General features: G+C 46.3%; 1 protein-coding gene across 3 annotated transcripts in view; it reads right to left on the bottom strand.

Annotated features, from left to right (window-relative positions):
• HNF1B (HNF1 homeobox B) overlaps nt 1-20076 on the bottom strand; it is a 60650-nt gene that overhangs the window by 20599 nt on the left and 19975 nt on the right. For all 3 annotated transcript variants that reach the window (XM_054008251.1, XM_054008249.1, XM_054008250.1), the window contains exon 4: nt 18153-18391. In XM_054008251.1, the coding sequence (XP_053864226.1) occupies nt 18153-18391 (239 nt within the window). The remainder of the gene's footprint in view (nt 1-18152; nt 18392-20076) is intronic.

Raw genomic sequence — 20076 nt, forward strand, 5'->3', positions numbered from 1 at the left:
GGGCTAGCCAGTGAGTAATTACCCAGGGTTCTGGACGGGCCACGTTTAAGTCTGTGCTGTTACAGCTTCACCGCTCCAGGACCCAACCTAGCAACACTAAAGCTAGCTCAGGTACATTTACTCCTGCCCCACTCAGGTCCCATGATTGCAGCATAGACATACCCACAGTTTATAGCTATAGATACATCTGGACACTCCTGTCCTGTACTGGTTTGGACTGTAAGGTGAGTGAATCTGTGTCCCATGAGATGACTATTCCCCACTTCTGCCCCCCATCTCCTGATTCTCTCAGCTATCGAAAAGTCTTCCTAGCAGCCCAGCGCAGTCTGGTTCTGACTTCCTTTCCAGGCTTTTATGAATCACGTTTCCGCTCCGGACTCAGTCCTGAGACACTTATGAGTAACAGATCGTGTCAGGGAAATAAAAGAATGACAGCTCCAGAGGGAAGAGGACATCTCAGCCCATCAAAGTCTACATGCACCAACGATCCAGTCTGGAGTTAGCACAATGCTTCAGTATAAATATATTTAATCTGGCTAAAAAAATCCCCTGCATTGATAACCTGCAGTGTGTCATCGGAAGGCATCTACAGCAGATCACAAATAATTAACTGAGGAAACCCACTGGAAACAAAAGCCGCTTTTACAAGGCCGCCTTGACAAATGCGGCATAAAAGCCATTTATTATAAACAGTCAAGCACTACATATAACAAGCAGGTTTAAGACACTCTCTTGGGAGACAGAAGTGACTGCTTGTGACAGGTACAGGACCGACAGCCCTGGAGCCTCATTGCCTCTGTCTGTCCACAGAACAGATGCATCTCTGCTGCCCATGCTGTAATTGCCTCGCCATTGTTCCTCAGCCCTGACTGAGAGGAACAACACCTCAAAAGGGGTTCAGTCCCAGGGCCCCTTCCGTCCTTAGCCTCTATGCTGAGACCCCAGTAAGAAAGTTAGTTAGCACCAGCTGAGGTGCAGAGTCCCGTCCAGTAAGAAACTGGAGTGAGACAACCAACTCATTCACACAGGCCACCGCAAAGCTTTGAGATGTGACAAATATTGACAACATAGCATCTGTCATTTCCAAGAATCTGACAGGTTCTTACAAACATCTTTGAAAGGCTCCAAGTTAGAGCTAGGTGAAATTTTTTAGCCAAACGTTTTTTTCCCCACCAAAAAAATAAAATTAAAATAAAATCCAGATTCAGGTCAAATGCAATATTTTGCAAATTCATGTCAAATTCACCAAAATCGTCTCAGTTGATAATAACTCACACACACCCCCAAATCCCAAGACATTGAAACATTTTATTTCAACATTTTCAAGATGAAACATTTTGATTTTGCAATTTGAAAAGACCTTTTGTTTTGTAATGCACTTCAATTTCATTTAAAAAATGCTTTAAAAAGCTCAAAACCCAAACAAAACATTTTGGTTTTTGGTCGAACAAAATGCATCATTTGCTCTGTAACTTTTTATTTATTTTTTTTTTAATGTTTTGTTTCACTGAAAATTTCAAAAAAAATTCATTTTGGGTTAACAGTAAATATTTTGCCCTCGATTTTTCAGAATGGCCCACAAACCAATAATAAAATAATAATAATAATAAATAATAATAATCAGTTATTTGTACAGCTCTACTCCAAGTCTCATTACCATCCTGCCCTCTCCCCCTCCCCCCCCCCCCCCCGCTAACCTACCTACTATCTACCTTCCTTTCTTAAATGACCTTGTCCCACCGCAAGGGCTGTGATTGGGAGCTATGGACGAACTGTAGGAGAGATAATTGCAGCTTTGCCAGGACATGTCACAGCATCGTATGATGGCTACACAACATCGTAAATCCTGAATCTCACAGATACTGAAGTGACAAGGAGTTGTGAAAATATCAGGCTCTTCATGTGAAAAGGACCCAAGGAAATCACCACTGTCCTAAGCATTTAGGGCAGCTTTGTGGCAGTCCTGTGTAAATTAGAAAAATAAGATTCCCTACAGTCCACGTGGAAGGCAGCTTCCCAGCTGCCAACTCTAAAATGTTCAATTTGCAGACACATCAGGTGGCTTAAGTGCAGCTCTGGAAACCTAGTAGATTTCTTTGTGAGATTTCTGATACTCCTGCTTCCGGACAGAACCTAGCAGTACAGATGTAGCAAAAATGAAAGATAATGGGGTGGTTGGGGATGACAAGGGAACTTATAAAAACTTCACAAGAAATTTGAAAAAGTTTGGGCAAAGTTTCACGTTGGTCATTATTTCAACCAAGGGAAGAAAAGGTCCAAGGGTCACAGTGTGGGTTAGTTCAAACACAACTCAGTGGGCTTGATGCAGAAATCAGTGGGTAAAAGTCTAAGAACTAAATGATCATCAATGGTTCCTTCTGGCCTTAAAAAAAAAAAAATCTATGAATCAATGGTGGTGAAAGAAAGAAAAATGAATGATGGTGGATTATAATGATCTGACATGACATTTTTCCTCCTGAAGGATCCCAAAGCACTTTAAAAATTAGCATAGAAATGTAGGATTGGAAGTCAACTTTAGAGGTCATCTACTTCATCACCACCCACTGAGGAAGCACCAAAATGACACATATGCACCCACCCACCACCTATATGCAACCACCTCTGGAGAAAATCTGTACGATTCATCAAACACTGCCCAACAAACGAGTGCAGAATGAACATGAAAAGGCCTCTCTCTCTTTTTCTTTAGATGTTCAGCATCAGCTGGTTAAACATGTTGAACAGTTAGGAATCCTCCTGTGATGACTTTGGCTCCTGGTTTTTCCCCAGCAACTCTCCCATCCCTGATAATGGAAGAATGTTCTTTGGCAGGTAGACATTTGCCAGTCTGAGTGACTGTCCCAGCCACGAACCGGGTAAACATTACTCAACTAAAGCACTGTCACACGCATTCTTGTCCTGTATTCCTAACCTCATGCAAAGTGTGTTCCAGAAAATCTGACAAATTATTTGAACAATGGGAGGGGAGATAAAACCAAGAAGGGGGGAAGCTATATTTAAAAAAAATAATCTATAAATGATAGACAGCTCCTGTTTTCTTTAGTAGGAAGCAAAAATACAATTTGGTTCCTTATGGAAAAGCCCCATCTAACTTGCTAGGGAGCAAACCAATAATGTTTTATAGAAATGTAATAGGGTTCAATAGAAATTATAAAATACTACAGGTTTTTAGAGTAGAGAATGAGTGTCTTTCTCGAGGTTTAAGAAATACTATAATATTCTGCAGTAGGGATATTATTCTCTGTTAAATCCTAGACAGTTGTTTCAATCTTTATTAAATATAGTAGGGTTTTTCCACAAGGACTGATTCTGTTACAAACACAAAAATCACAATATTTCCAACCCTGGGTCTCAATAATCACATGACTCCAGGTGCTGGGGCTTTAAGAAAAACACCAAATCTTACAAGACCACGTAAAAATCCACCTGAAACTGGTGGGTATCCATGCCTCCACTGCCACTACCCAGAATGGCTACATTGATATAACTATTTATACTCCAGCTAGCTTGCTGAGAGCTAGCAGGAGTGCGTATGTGATGAGGCCAATCATACCGCTAGCTTTTAGGTGGGCCCTGCACCATTGAAATAAAGTGCAAGGTGCAGCCAGTTTATCTAAGCCTGGGCCTAACTCACTTCTTCTCTTGGCTCTGACAAGGCTGTCTTACTGACCTTTGGGGAAGCCTTGGATTTCCCCTTCCACTCAATGGGAATAATTACTATCCGTTATGCAGCATCAATGTTAGGCAGATACTTTCACTTACTTAGGTGGATTAAATATGTAATGTCTGTAAAACACTGAAAATACTGGGATTATTATTATTAACAGTGTCCCCTAAATATCTTGATTGGCTTTTAGCACCCAAGAGCGCTCAGTAGTTTTAGAGCAGAACACAGCGTTCTTAGCTATGTTAGTAGAAGAAGCCTAGTAGAAGATAGCCATATTTTATGCTTTGCCCAGGCAGCCTCCATGCTCATAAGGCGTCTCCCACACCCATTCACCCGCTCACTATTTTCTCCTCACATACTTATTGAAGGGTTTTCACAATGCCCCACGAGAAGTGAGTTTGTAACATAGTTAGTGCAAACAGGAAACAGAAATCCATGCTCATTCATCCCCACCCAGGGACTGCCCAGTACATCCACGCTAAAATGTTCTCTGAGTGGCTATGGATTTTGAGATCCCTTAAAGGGGCCGGATTTTCAGAGCGTGGGTGCTCAGCACTTACGGAAAATCAAGGCCTTTAAGTGGCTCAGACTGGGCACCCAAAAATGGAGACCTCCACAATCACTAATCCCCTTTCTGAAAAATCCTCCTTCTAGCCTGTAAACGGTTTGAACCAGGGACTGTCCTATGCTGAGCTCATTGCAGGTGTTCAAAGGACACGGGATTCATTAGAATCCTAGAAACTTAGGGCTGGAAGGGACCTCCTCATTTAATCTAGCCCTCATGCTCTGGTAGGATTAAGTATGCCTCCAGTGGTTCTCAAACTTTCGAACTAGTGACCCCTTTTACACAGCAAGCCTCTGAGTGCGACACTCCTTATAAATTAAAAACACTATTATAAACGATGGAGGTGAAGCGGAGTTTGGGGGTGGCAGCTGACAGCTCACGACCCCCATGTAATAATCTCGTGACCCCCTGAGAGGTCAAAACCCCCAGTTTGAGAACGTGTGGCCTAGACCATCCCTGGCATATATTTCTCTAACCTGTCCTTGTGTTTGGTATGTGATCGTTTGGAAATTCTGTGATCTTTGCCATCCTGTGTTCTTTGCCATCAACTAGAAACATCAAAAGCTATCTTGCAAACACAGCGGCTGTTTTCTGCCCCAGAACGGAACGCTTTCCTCTTGCAAAGGGTTGTGACTGAGAAGGCCCTCAGAGATCTTCCTAATATAGTCAGAGTTCATGGTTTATGGAAAGGTCGGACAGCTTTTGTAAAGCCGGATCAATTGTTCCCTCTCCCCCCTTGTAGTTCCACAGCTTGAAGTAGCTCCAATGTAAAGAGATTTATTTCTCCCCCCGTCTTCCCTCCCCACCACCCCACTGCAGCCTGCGATGATAGGAACCTGCATAAGAATCACTGTCCATGGGCTTGTGCTTTTAGTAGCGCTATCCCCATAATATAAAAGTCCGTTTATTGGACTTGGCTATTGTGTGGCCACCAACTTGTACAGCCTGTGAAATGTTTTATTGGCTTTTCCGTGTTTTCTAGGCCAACTAGCCCAGCATCAGCTCCAGCCCAACCACGAAAACTTCAGCTCCTGATGGCCTTTAACCACAGGCTTTTGTTAGACTAAGGCCTTAAGAGGCAGATTCCTTCAGCACTAGGTTTGACTCAGGGTAAGCAGCTAATTCAATGACCTATGAGGCGGAGCCCAGCAGAGGCAAGAAGCTTTCTACTGCTGAAGATTTTAAGTAAAGGCAGCCATCAGGTGCAGGTTACGAGACATAGGTGGGGGCAAGGATTTGGGGGATGGTGGACTCCACACCCAGGGTCATAGGACTGAGTTGAACCCGGAGGTGGGGAATTTTCCTGTCTCCGTTTTGCTTAGATAACTCACTTCACTCAGCGCTCATGTCACTCAGAAGCCTGGAGCGTCATGAGCCTTGGGGAGCTTGGGGGTGAAACCTGGGTTTGCAATGGAAGATGGTGAGTTTCACTTGGCTTTGAACAGTCCACAGAGCTCCAGCAGTGCATTTCAGGTCCCAAGAGGAGACGTCACCTCTGAGCGACCAAGTCGGGCACTTATTCTTACTGATAAGGGGACGAGAACTATAATCACACAGATTACTGTCGGTGATGATCAGAGGATTATTACTCTCTGGTTGATCCTGTAATAATCAGGATCCTTTCCTGTCCCGGGTGGAGAAGAAATAAAAATATCTGCCTCCAGCACAAGGGGCAGATCTTGCTTCCCTTCCCCACCTCTTGCAGGCATCAGAGACCTTGTAGGCAGCAGAACTGGGGTGGTTCTGATGTGCAATGGGGAGTCTGAATCTTATGTGCAATATGGAGCTGTGCTCTATGGACTTTCCTCCCATGCTGGCAATCAGAGGGGCAGAGCTTCTGGATCAGTACCTGTGTGGACTTGCCAGCCAAGCCAGTCCCCTCTATATAGGGAGGCCTGCAGCAGTCAGAACCCTACAACACCCTTAAGGCAGCAGTAAGGTCCCTTGCATACGGCTCACTTGCTCAGGGCCAGGATTTAGCCCTACAAGCTGTAAAACTCTGCTCGTGTCTCAGAAGCAAGAAAGCCCCAGTCTGTCTCTCCTTTCTGGAGCCATAGCCTTGAAATAGCAGCAGGATAACAAACACAGAGGTCAATTCCTCAGGCATCACAGGAATCCCACTCTGTGGCCTGGTGCTGTCACCTCAACTCTCTTTAAAGAAAACCCAGGAGCAGAGAAGTGCAGCCCAGCTCTGCTCTCCTGGCCAGAGTCCTTTTGTTACATTTCACATACACCAGGCCTGAGGCAGCACTCCAGTGCGCCACTCAGAGTACATGCCACACAGTCGCCTTCTGCGTAACCTCTCAGTTCACAAGCCACGAGGCCCCAGCCCTCCCACTTACTGACCCCCCTTTTCGCTAACAGAGCCACAAGCACTGACACGTACGTTAGATCCGCACCAAGATTCAGTCCCCACTGACGTCCATCCGCTTCCACGGGAGTTGGATCCCGCATTAAGGTACTGATCTTGCAAGATACAGTGCAGCAACAGGGGGAGGGAGCCTGAATAAATAGCAGTGAGAGCTGGGCTTCTGGTCCGAAGAGCACAGAGAGTGAATAGGTCCAGGCTTTATGAGAGTACAGGTCTGTCGCATCTTATGCGCATTTAACATGCGCGATTTCAGCTTTACGCAGTCGGCAAAAACAAAAACAAACAAAAAAAGAGAAAAATAACAATTTTAATACTGTACCTGTAGTGCGGGCGATTTCGCCCGCCATTACACTCCACGTAATGTTGACTATACGTGATTTTCGCTTTACGCGCTGACTGCGGAACGTAACCCCAGCATAAGATGCGACGGACCTGTACCTCCTTAATAATCAGGCTGTGTTATTCAGATACTGGTTAATTGCTCTGCCTTGGTTTCACTACAGGAACCCTTATGTAATATAGAACCAGTTGATCAAAGCCCCCCCCCCAGCTGCTGGATTAATTTTGATCATTATCATCTCACCTTAAAAGGTCTGTGATCGGTCTTCTTCCAATACCCCCCTACGGCCCATCACAGTAGTTGCAATGTACCAGAATCCTTTTGCAGGTTAGTCTGTGAAGGGCTCCCTCAACCCCAGCACTCACTCCCTCTTGTGGTCCCATCTGACCCTGAGGTTTATGGCTTTTGGAACACAGGGCTAGATTTGTTTATTTGAGCCGGGTTTCTGCTGTGTGTGAGTATCTGGGAGGGGATTTATTGGTAGTGGTGCAGAATGAATTTCTGTGGGACTTGTGACTGGTAATAGCCAGAGATTGTTTGGAAGATATTTTAATATGCAGCCCACTGATGTGAGGCGAGAGAGAAATTACTGAATAGGGATCAGAAAAATGTGTCTCCCCCAAAATAGGATTTTGGAGTTGGCGGAAGGAGCACAAAAAGAGCAACTGCAACCCCTAATTGTTTTGGGGAGCAGGAATGCTGGTTCTCTTACAATTTAGGAACCAGATGGATATTATTTGGTTGAAAATTTTGCATAGTTGATTTCCTTTTAGTCTCCTGGGCTGGGGAATTAACGTATGGCCAGTTTCAATTCAGGGTGAATTTTTTATGGACTGCTTATAATGCCCTGAAAACAAAGGCTGCCAATGCAAATGCTGACATCACACGAAGGCTTCGCCGGCTTCAAAACAAAAACACCCCATGAACTACAGGCGGTCTCTGGACCCCAAACCTAACATCCTATTTTGGACAAACTACCGTAATATGATCTGCGTTGTTTCTGTGGTGGAGCTACCTTGATCGTCATGGACAAAACCGTTTGCAAACATTTAAAATAGTGAAGCAGCCAGTGAAATGGGACCAGCTAAATGGAAAGGTTTGGTTTTGCTTTTCAAATGGTTATGTCTTAGCCAGCGGCCCTGCTTTCAGCTGCACTTCAGGCTAGAGGGCAAAAGTGGAAAAAGCCTTCCTCCCGTTCAGATTGCCAGCTCAAAAGTGAATTGAGTGAAACATTATTTGCTTTTTGGGCTGCCACTCTAATTGTCTTGAAAGTGTTAATTTCACTAAGTTATAGGGTGCATAGTTTATATCCATTATAAACCTGTTTATGGGGACGAGACCCTCCCATTCTGCTGGTGTCATAAAGTTCTAATTACCCCCAATAAAACCAGAAAGGCTTCTAACAGCGCACTGTACGGACCTAACAGGACAATGAACAGAACAGTAAAATATTGCAATTGCTGGGCAATGCCAGTTGTATACCTCTGGCATTAGAATCTAGAATCAGAACCAATGGAAGTAACCCAAGGTTATAAAGAACAACTTGTAAGATTCATATATAAACTGAAGTGATCAGAACCAACTTTGTACTGATAGGCCTTTAGAGAACAAGTACGAACCGCTTTTTGCGTCCAGATATTGTGATCACCCACTTGTACCAAAAGGAACTCAAGGGTATGCTACAAATATTTTTTTTAATCGCAATGCAGCTCAGTTTGATGCCTTAGAGGATACAAGGCTAGCTTCTTAGCTGGTGTAACTGCACTGGATTTTAATGGCATATGTCTAGTTACACCACCTAATGATCTATCTGGCCTTGACAATACTCCCTGCTGTTTGGATACTGATGGTTTTCTCTACAGCTTGCTTAAACTGGCTGACTTGAACTGCAAATATACCTTCCTAGATTAGGGTGACCAGATGTCCCGATTTTATAGGGACAGTTCCGACTTTGGGGGGCTTTTTCTTGTATAAGCACTTATTACCCCCCCCCATCCCCATCCCGATTTTTCACACTTGCTATCTGGTCACCCTACCCTAGATGACTGGCTCACCAGTCACGAACCGTGCCCACATTAGTTATGTGGACGAGACTGAAGCAGGAATTGCTGACAGTGAATAGGGGAGTTTGAAGGTTATTGCTCACTCTTTACTTGTTACTCAGTCCTGACCCTGGATCCAGGAGAGGCAGTTTAAGAAAGATTGCAGTGTCATTCTTACAGAGCCCGAGCCTAAGCCAGTCAATGAAAAAGTCTCCCATGGATGTCAGGGAACTTTGGATCAGACCCACTGTTAACAGGAACTTGTCAGGATGTGTGTCCAACGCACACCACGACATTTTCAGGGCCTATCTCGTTACACTCTGCTTTAAACACTGGCTCTGTCTGAGCTGATGAATCTCACTCACTACAAGTGGGATAAGAGATCAACTGTAGAGTTAACGCAGAGCTGGATAATAGAGGCTCTGTTCTCCCCAAGAACCAATATTTGCTCCTGTTTCAGGTGGTATTTCAAGCTGTAGCATAGATGCTGGGGGGCTAATGTTTATGAGTGTTCGCTCCATGACCCTACATTGGCTTCCATGCACTGCACCCACGCAGACTATTCTCTGTTCCTGACTGTATGAACCAGCTCTGCACAGGCCCCGGGCTGTATTTGGGACATACTGTGTGTGCCTATTCTGGCTGCTTCCAGGTGCCAGCCTGCATGGGACCCAGTGACACACCGTTACCTCATTTGGGAGTAGACACGCCCACAAGACCATCTCTTGCCTGGCTTCTTTGTATGCAAACCCTAGAGTCTGACTAGGTTATCACGTGAAAATTGACAGCAGAATGCTTTGAGCTTTATGCTGGTTAATCTCGTCAATATCCTGATTGTTTTCAGGACTCTTGAAGATAAAAATGGTATAAACCCAGCGTCTATGGGAAGGCATTGAGTTAACAAGATAAAACAGTCTGACCTTCAAATCAAACAGACAATGGAGAACACTGATAAATGCACTATAGGAAGGGACAAGTTCAGGAATTAGAAAAATCCCCTTATGATAGTATTTGTGCTATTTAAATAGGCTGTAAAATATCCATCTCTGAATAATTAAAAACTAGGGGTAAGGGTTAGATGGATGGATACCCCCAGAGGATTTCAGGTATGTATTTATTTTGATTTGGGTTTTTTTTTGGTTTTTTTTAAAAGGGCCCTCTAGGCACTAACCATGGTACTCACACTCCCTTCATTGAAGAATACAAATCATCTCTTTTTAACCAAGATGTTATACATAGGAACGATTTTGCCACTGCTCCATACATTCCAATCCCAGTATTTCCTGTCCATAGAAGTCATTTGGAGAGGGAGGCTGGAGGAGGGGGGCTAGGAAGTGGGGGCTGCTTCAGTCAGGCAGGCCATTAAGCTGTTAAGGTATTTAGTGCTCCAGACAGCCCCACACATGGTGCAAGGGCAGTTCAAATCCCAGCATGGACAACCATAGTTGAGGTCGGGGAGACAGCGGGTATGGGGAGCTGCCAGCCAATTGCATCTTGCTGCTTTCTTGCAGGCATTACTCTGCCCTGATTAAAAATGCTTGGGGAAGAAGTCCCTAACCAGCAATCCAAGGGCTCCTTACAACCCACTGGTAGGAGTTAGCAATGAGATCTCAACTGGAGCCCTGAATCGGAGCACCCTATACATTTCTGGAGGGGACAGGAGGGGAAAGGTACTGTTTGATTTGAGCCCCTGGATCTGAACCTGACCCTGGGATTATGCAAACAATGTTGGATCAACAGTGGAAAGGGACCCCATGTCTGGATCCAATTCTGATGTGTTCCAAGATGGCAGACTCTCCTAAAATTAGGGAGTTGAGAGATTTCTGCCATTCAGGGCCAAAAAAACAACAACAAAATCACATGAAAGCAACTCACAAGGGGTTTATACTGTTGTATCCAAGCCTGATCTCTGACCTCAATTCAGCCTCAAACCCTAAGCCTAATCTAGATCCACACAGGTCTGCTTATAGCACCAGCACATCTGGAAGTTGCTATATCCTCCTTTAAAGCCCCCCACCCAATCAGTTACCAGCGCTAGTCAAGGGGCAGCCCCAGACGCATGGATCTGGATGCTTTGACAGACCCCCTTCCCACACCCCAAAGATCCCTCTATAGAGGAAAATATTCTTCTTATTACCAAAAGCCCTTTCCTCACTCCAACCCCCTCCTCACTCTCCAAAACCAGTGTTAAAATCCTACTCCCTATGCCAGGCACCGTACCATCCCCAGACCCAGATCATAATATTGCATCTCTCTGCTCTTCTAGGCTGCTCTGTTCTTGGGAGTAGGTATGAAAATATGGCAAGAATCCGGCTCTCTGAAGAAACCGGTTTGCCCTTTGCAGACAGCAGTGCCCTTCAGCACAGCCAGAAAGCTGCCAGCCACACATGCGCCCGAGCTCCAAGGCCAGCCTTACTCATATCCTGTGCCAATTTCCTCCTCCTCTGAGGAATCCAATCAATATGAGCACCAGTCTCCAGCAAATTCAATCAGTTCCCACAGCCAACCCCTCCTGACCTTTCCAAAGGGGCCTTTCGCCAATTGAGTAACGAGATCAGGGAGGCAGCCATCACTCCTGGCCTGCTCAAAAGAAGCCTCAGAATAGGCTGTCACTGGGGCCTATATCCCGGGACAGCTCCTGCTGGCTGAGTCTAGGGCTAGGAAAATAAAGGCCTAGGTTTAACGGCCTTCCAGCCTCAAGATAAATGAACATGGTTACAGCAATTGCAGTCCCCCTAATAGAAGACGACAAAGGATGTCATGGAGCGACCCAATACGTGGTGGAAGGATGAGGACACATCAAAGGCAACAAGACTTGTTCAAAGCCCCAGCTTAATTGTCAATTAAGCATGCATCAGGGGGACAATGCCATGACAACGCAGGGCTGCATGCTGGTGTATTATTGTAAAGCCAGGAGGAGAACACTGAAAACAGCTGATTTTGCTGACAATGTGCTTGTAGGGCACCTTGTAAGCAATCAGCCTATGACAGAAGGGCAAACTTCTTCCCTGCCACCCCTATTGTGTGGGACATTCCAGGGTTAGGGTCACATTCTGGTCATCATGTACTTGCTGTATGTGGAATGGATGCATTGCCGCTGGATGAGTAGCAATCCTAAAGCTTTCCTTACTGATGGCAAATAGACTCCCCCCACATAAGCCTGCTTTTATACTCACATTACCATAATACGTTCAGCACCCATTCAGAAGTGCCTTCCATTTATGTTCTAAAATATATCCCACTGGCCACTCTGTGCTAAACCAGCATAAATCCAAATGGACTCCCTTTAGCGTCAGTGGAGTCACCCTGGATTTACACTGGTGTCAATAAGAGTAAGCCTTGGTCCCAGTATGGCTTGTGTGGTTGCAATGTCTTTGGGAAGATCTTAATGCCCTAATTTGTGTGTGCTACTATTTGATGCTTGTAATGCAGCCAGAGCTCCAGGTGGGGGTGCAATGGTAAATGCAAAGTGAGAAATATATACCGTAAAATAATTATTTACTTCTCACCGTAACGCAGGCAAGAAAAAGACATGTTTCCAAGGGGGGGTCGTGGGACTAAATTCACTGATGTCTGAAAACCACCCTGAGATCTTGGATGGACGGCACAGAAAAAAGTATCCACCTGTTCATTACCCTAGGTGCCCACTCTGAATGAGGGCAGATCGTTAAGTGATACGTACCAAAGAGATGCATCAGGGAGCTGCTTTACTGAGCATTTAACATAGAGGGGCCCAAACAGGTCCTGTGATTCTGAGTCTGTACAATAATAACTGTTTCCTAGTCCAAACAGCTTCATAATGTCCCCCCTTAGTCCCTCTGTGATATTTGCCTTCTGCCTTCCCCCAGCCCTCTCTGACTTTTTGTTCCCTTGCTGACACCCTCAAGTCCAGCTGATCAATTGCAGCATCCCAACAGAGATGCACAAATGTGACATGAAAACCAATCGCTTGCTCGTGTTAATACTGACGCACAAAGTGATCACCTGCTGTCTGACTGACGTCACTGAGCTGGTAACAACACGTTCATTTGTAGCATAGGTTAAAGTTCCACAGGTAACCCACTTCCATGTCCATGGACTCCTGGGAACACACCGCAGCGGCTTAGCACAGAAAGTGGACATTTCACATAGTTAACCAGCAGGGATTTGGAGCAATCAAATTTTTGAATTGCTCTGCTCCAGCTCTGGGCAAAAACCTACTGGTCCAGGCTCCCGCTCCGGGCTCCTCTCCAAAGCCCTGTTAACCAGCATCAATTCATACAAGCATAAGGCCTAGGGTCCCTGCAAACAGTGATGCAGAGAACAGGAATAGAAAATGAGGCTGTGTGTTCTGAAAAGAAAATAAAGAAAACCCATATAGTGGATGGAGTGAGCCCATGAATCCAGCTTCTCTCTTTCCCCACCAAGCCCATGGAAGTCCCTCCAGGTGAGCAACCAGTCATCTGGAGGGATTGTGGCTGGGCTCAGGAGAAGCAGAAAATCCCACATGATGCTGCTCTGAGTAGCACGGAAGGGTGAGAACATCCAAGACTGCCACCCTTATCACTACTACAAGCATGTGCCAAATCTTACCTTCCCCTGTCGCCAGGAGTTAATTAGCTTTGTCTGCAGGTCAACAATGGGGCTCCACTAGTTAGTGGCTTGAGGGGGGGGGGAAATGTGCCCCATTTGTTCATTCCCTATCTAGAGAGACAGTTCTTATTCAAAAGTGAAGTTATCGGAGTTAGACTGTAAGAGCATTAAGGTCAGGGACCATGTCTCACTATAGGGTAACACAAGTAATCTGGACAGACAGCATGGTTCTTTTATCTTTGCCCCAGTGCTTAATTTGTAATGAAAGAGGTGCCGGGGTTCAGGGAATTCAATGCTGGGGCTCAAGCGATATTTTTACATTCATAACTGATGCGGCAAGCCCAGAGGTGCCGGGGCGATGGCCTGCCCAGCCCAGAGGTGCCGGGGCGATGGCCTGCCCAGCCCAGAGGTGCCGGGGCGATGGCCTGCCCAGCCCAGAGGTGCCGGGGCGATGAACTGGCACAAATTAAGTACTTCTTTGCCCTCATCCTCCTCTTGTCTTACCCTTCGATTGGCAGCTCTCCCGGCAGGGTCTATCTTTATTAGTCTTTGTAAAGCAACAGGTCTAGCTAAGATGCTATACAATAAACAACACAGGCACCACGACAAATGTTTTTTTTCTCCTGCTGACATTAGCTCGTCTTAATTAATTAGCCTCGTACAGTTGGTCTGGCTACTTCCAGCGTTTCATGTTCTCTGTATGTATATACATCTTCTTACTATATGTTTCATTCTATGCCTCCAATGAAGTGGGCTGTAGCCCACGAAAGCTTATGCTCAAATAAATTTGTTAGTCTCTAAGGTGCCACCAGGACTCCTGTTCTTTTTGTGGATACAGACTAACACGGCTGCTACTCTGAAACCAGTAAATAAGGAGGGATTTCCAAGACACTGACTGCTCCTATCCCCTGCCCCATGGATTTTAGGTAGGACGGATTGCTCTGATTGTCTCTTTATAGCAAAAGAGGAGGATGCTGTATTGTTCAGTGAACCATCAGAAAGACCCAACAGTGAGAGCGGCTGACCCCCACGCGACCCTACAGCTTGTCAGAAAGCTGCCCTCTTTTGTTTGCCTCTTGAGCTTACTGACTTTGTACTACAGGCACAAGGACAATGGGAATTGTTTTCCCAACAATGCCTCTTGCCCCACACCACTCACTCAAGTCAGGGACTTCTCTGATTAGCCTCCACTCTCTTCTAGCCTTGTTCTTTTCCGATTCCCCTGCCCCACAATGATGCCATCTCTGGTTTAAATCTATTTACAATTTTCTGTTGATTTGCTTTCGGTCCTTCCCCTTTGTTGCAAATCTCACATGAATGACAGAACAAGAACATGGAAACAAATCCAACTGTGAAAGGGAAAAGAATGGAGCGAGACCTTTATCCCAAACAAATCACCTGGAAAGAGAGAAGTCCTGTCTCCTCAAGGAGTTTAACTGGGATGTGTGGGACAGAGGAATAGGGCACATGCAGGGATCTACATTGATCTTTCGTGGTGGAATCAGTTCTCAGTTCCTCAAGCCAGCCTGCTCAGACCAAAAGACCATAAAACACTGTTGGTTTTTTCTGACTGGGGCGGGTAGAAGGAGGGCAATTCTGTGTGTTGCAAGGAAGTGGTCACACCCGACACCAGAGTGGAGGCCAAACCATCCCTTCCCATGCCAGGGGATCATGCCAGCGCAGCAGAGGCTACCCTATAGGGAAGAGCTGAAGAGCTATGCAGCTGGTAACACCCTGCCCTCTCCAGTGAAACAAAGCGCATTATAATCCAGGTGCAGCTTTCATAGGATGGGCTATTCTGAAGGGCAGTGGGGTGGGACTATGCCAACCAGCTACCATCACAGGCAGTCCCCTGCATTATTCTAGCACAGCCCAGCACAGTGCTCTGCCCCATTGTCAAAGGGCCAAGCTGCGCCAGCAGGTTGGCAAGCCTGCCAAGAGAGCAGATCTGGGCTTAAAATCTCTTCCCATGCGCCTCCCTCTGGGGTGCGGCTAGTTGACAGCACAGCAGCCACATGCACAACACCGTTTGTACCCACAGTATCCACGTAACCATATTCTGCATTTCCTCCTATGTGCTCCCTGTGCCTTCCAGCCAGTTAAACGCACAAGGACACGTGCGAGGAGAAGCGTTTGTTAACCCCAGCAGAGGAAAAACAGGGCACAGAGTAGTGAAATGACTTGCCCAAGGTGACAAAGGTAGAGCAAGGGAAAGAACCCAGGTTTCCCAGACTCCCAGCCAGGGATCTTCCCAGACTCCCAGCCAGGGATCTTCCCCACAAGACCATCGTCTCCTCCTTCCTGACGAGGACAGAGACAGGTGCCCTTTCGGGGTGAAGAGTCGATATCCCGAGGTGGAGTGATGTGCTAGTGAAGCAGAGGAGGGCTTCTAGAGCCTTGGTCTGCAATCACTGTGGCCTGGGTGTCGAAAAGCACAGCCACCCCCTGTGCTGGCCCTGGGAAAGGAGTCAAGGGCTCTTCACTGAGTGGGGCTGGGCGATCACTGCTGGGTTTGGGGGAGGGCAGGGTGCAGGGGGAAAAGAGCAGGGCCTCTGCGCAGTGTAACCCCATCTCATGATCTGTGATGCTGAGGTGGCTGAAAGGACATCGAGTGGCTTAACCTGCTGCTTTCTGAGTATCTGATCAATCCACTCTTTCAAACCTCACTCAGATCCCATCCTTGAGTGTTCGCTCATGGGGGCTTGTAGACGTGTGCGGTCACAGGGGTTTAGACTCTCATGGATTAGCTCAACTCTCCTGCCTAGGCCTGAAGCAAATGCAAAAGGTTCAAGTCAAATTGGCCAAGTTTCACCTAGTTCCAATGCACGATTGTCACCAGCTCCTCGGCTCAGTGGAGACCTGGAGGCTCCACTCGATGCGGGTTTGTGAACCTTGGCAATGTTTTGTGAGTCAAGACTTGGATTCGTAAGTAAAACCCCAAAGCAGGGGAGTTTCACATGGCGGAAGTTTGGACAGTGCTTATTTCAGAGAGAGTGACTTAGCAGCAGTTTGAAGGAGAATTACAGGGGACATTTCACGTAACAGGAAGACAAATTCTGCTCCCAGCTACGCTGATGTAACCCCACTGATTTCACATCACAGGTCAGATGAATGATTCTTAGGCCTGGTTTACACTGGGGGGGGAAGGAGGGAAATCGACCTAAGATACGCAACTTCAGCTACGAGAATAGTATAGCTGAAGTCGATGTATCTTAGTTCGACTTACCTCCCATCCTCATGACGCGGGATCAACTGCCACCGCTCCCCCGTTGACTCCGCTTCTTGCCGTGGTGGTGTTCCCGAGTCGACGGCAGAGCGATCGGGGATCGCATCTACACAAGACGTGATAAATCGATCCCCAATTGATTGATCACTACCCGCCGATCCAGCGGGTAGTGAAGACGTACCCTTAGGGTCACATTCAGGCATGAAATAAATGGGATGCAAGTTACATATTGGGCCACAGGGGTAGAAAGCATGTAAACTTGCTCCAGTTTCTGTTTAGTGGGTGTGCAGAATGAGTGACTTACACCAATTTGCTATTGCATGGGGACTATGTTCCACCCCAACATAATTGTTGCATTTGCTTACATTCCCCAGTGTGGAGGACGGGGTTATGTTTTGAAAGTGGAACCACATGGCTGCTTTATCTTTCACCCTTCCTATTATTACTGCTATTTATTTGCATTGTGGTAGCACCCTAGGAGCACCATAGTGCTAGGCGCTGTACAAACACAGAACAAAGAGATGGGCCCTGCCCCAATCGAATCCTTCTTAGTTGCTTTTCCTGCCGCATTCTTTCTTCCCCCAGTAAACTCACTTGCACACCCAGTGAATGACAAAGCAGTGCAAGCTATATACTTCTTTTCTGGTTCCGGCTAGCGTAAGGAATCAAATCAATGTCATAAAACCAGCAAAAATCAAGAGGTTCCACCTTGCTGAAATCCAACTTGCAATCAATACATAAACATCAGTAATCATCATGGACGGCTCTTCTCCAACACCTTCACATTCATATTACGGTAGCACCTAGAGGGCCCAGCTAAGATCAGAGTCCCATTGTACCAGGTGTTTTATATACACATACTAAGAGAGAGACAGTCCCTGTCCCAAGGAGTTTAAATAGACCAGACAGATTAAAGCCTTAAACTCTACCACAAGTCCAGGTTTGGAAAAGCACAGTCCCACACCCCTGCACTGTACAGACGGGGAATTGAAGCACAGAGGGGCAAACGGATTTGCCCAAAGTCACAAAGTGAATCTGTCGCAGAACTACAAATTAAAGCCAGGCCTCCCGAGACCCAGTCTGGTGCCTTCACAACAAGCCCATCCTTCCTCTTCACAGACAATATTGCAACAAGCCACACAACCACCACCCTGTCGCTTAGGGAATCTAGCCCTATTTTACAGACAAGGGAAACAGACTGAAATCACTCCAGCTCACAGAGACAACACAGCTAGATCTCCAGATTCCTGCTTCCCACAAGATCACACTTCCCTCCCCACATATGCTAAGAAGCGGTTTGAAAAACCAATTCCCACTCCCCTTTGCACAGGGTTAGGTTCTCGCTTACCTGCCATTTTGCTGGGGGGCGATGAGCTAGGCTGGGCGTGATGGGGCGAGTTGTGGGACAGCAGGAGGTTCATGCTGTGCGGCTGGCCTGTGCTGTAGGCGTCCATGGCCAGTTTCTGGCGGAAAGCCTCCTCTTTCCGTCGGTTCGCGAACCAGTTGTAGACACGCACTTCCGTCACCAGGTTGGAGCCCAGCCCATGCGCTTTGGAGGGGGACACGCCTCGCTGGAGACATTCCGCCCTGCGGGGGGGAATGAAGAGAACACTTTGGAATGGGTCGCCTGCTGCTATGAAGTCCATAATGATACATCGCGTTTCCATAGCCCTTTACTGGTTCAAAGCACAATAGCGAGTGCATCCCCAGGACCCCTCTGCGCAATAGGTGGTTAAGCAATACCCCTATATTACAGGTGGGGAAACTGAGGCAGAATGGGGAAGGGTGACTTGCCCAAGGCCACTCAGTGAATCAGCAGCACATTAGCTAGACCCCCTCTTTCACAAGGATTTTATGTAGGTGTTTATAAGATCCCCTGTCCATGGAGGGTACTTCTCTGGCCCATCACCTCTCGGTATTTATCCTCACTACACCCCGGTGAGATGGGGATTACGGCTCTGCTCTATTTTACAGATGGGGAACTGAGGCACAGAGAGACGACGTGACCTGCCCGAGGTCCCCCAGTAATTCTGGGTGGGGGAGAACAGGGAATTGAACACCTGTAACCCAAATCCCAGTCTAAGGCACTGGATGGCCCTTCATCCTGCTTGCACCTTGCAGCTGCAGTTCCAACCCTGGCCAAGACCCATTAGGCCAAAGCAGCATATAAAAATTAATAAAATTAATTTAAAAAAATTAAAAAATTAATAAAATCAAAGTAAATTCTCAGTGTCTGAGAACCCCAAGGAGCGGTTTGATTTTGTGCTGGGTGTAAAAATGGGCAAAGGGTTGGGCTGGTGGTGGAGTGGTGTAAAAGCAAAAAAAAAAAACCTAACAGGAAGGGAATTGCAATGCATAACAGTTCGTTAGCAAAAGTCAAGCTAACTGTAACCCTAATAACGCAAAATCTGTAAAAGCAAAAATTATGTAAGGCAAGTAAAAAAAAACTGTGTAAAAAGTTGTTGCAACCTTGTGTAAATAATGTGTAAATAATATTGCATATAAACTAAAGTCTAAACAAGCAAAAACAAAATATCAAAATAACCTATGTATACACAAAATGCAGCTGTTGCTCATTATTGTCTGTAACAAAAGGTATAAATGCTTGCTGTAATTGTTTACCTGTTAAAAAACCTGTTTGGCTCTCTCCCTCTACGCAATTGCTTAAAAAAAATTAAGTATCTAACATGCTGTACCCAAACAAAAAGTAAAAACTTTGTTATTTTCCAACAGTGGTTCGGATTTTTCCAGCCCTCCTTAAACAAGGCTAAACTTGGCATTCGGGATGGGCACAAACCCAAACCCTGTGTGTGGATACCACTGAACTTGGAGACAGCTGGGATTCGGATCCAAACTCTCTGGCCCGTATAGGGCCCCGAACCAGCAGAGCCCATACACGGCTAGTTCAATGGTAAACACTTGAATAGTCCCCTTGATTTTAGTGGAATTGCTTGTGTTTGGCTCCTCTTCTGGATCAGAAATATGCACGCCAGCCTTGGGGAAGGTCTGATCCAAACCTTGCAGCTCAGGCCCATCGCATCTTCTTACAGGGAAGGAAAGAATTTATGCTCAGGCCAGGTCTGCACTAGAAATGGACCTCAGTATAATGACGTCACTCAGGGGTGTGAAAAACCCACATTCCTGAGTGACTCAGTTATACCGACCTACACCCCTGGTGTAGACAGCGCCACGTCGCTGGGAAGGCTTTCCCCATCGATATAGCCCCCGCCTCTCGTGGAGGTGAATTAACTGTGCTGACGGTCTCCTGATGC

This window comes from Malaclemys terrapin, chromosome 18, assembly GCF_027887155.1.
Source record: "Malaclemys terrapin pileata isolate rMalTer1 chromosome 18, rMalTer1.hap1, whole genome shotgun sequence".
Classification (NCBI taxonomy): Eukaryota; Metazoa; Chordata; order Testudines; family Emydidae; genus Malaclemys; species Malaclemys terrapin.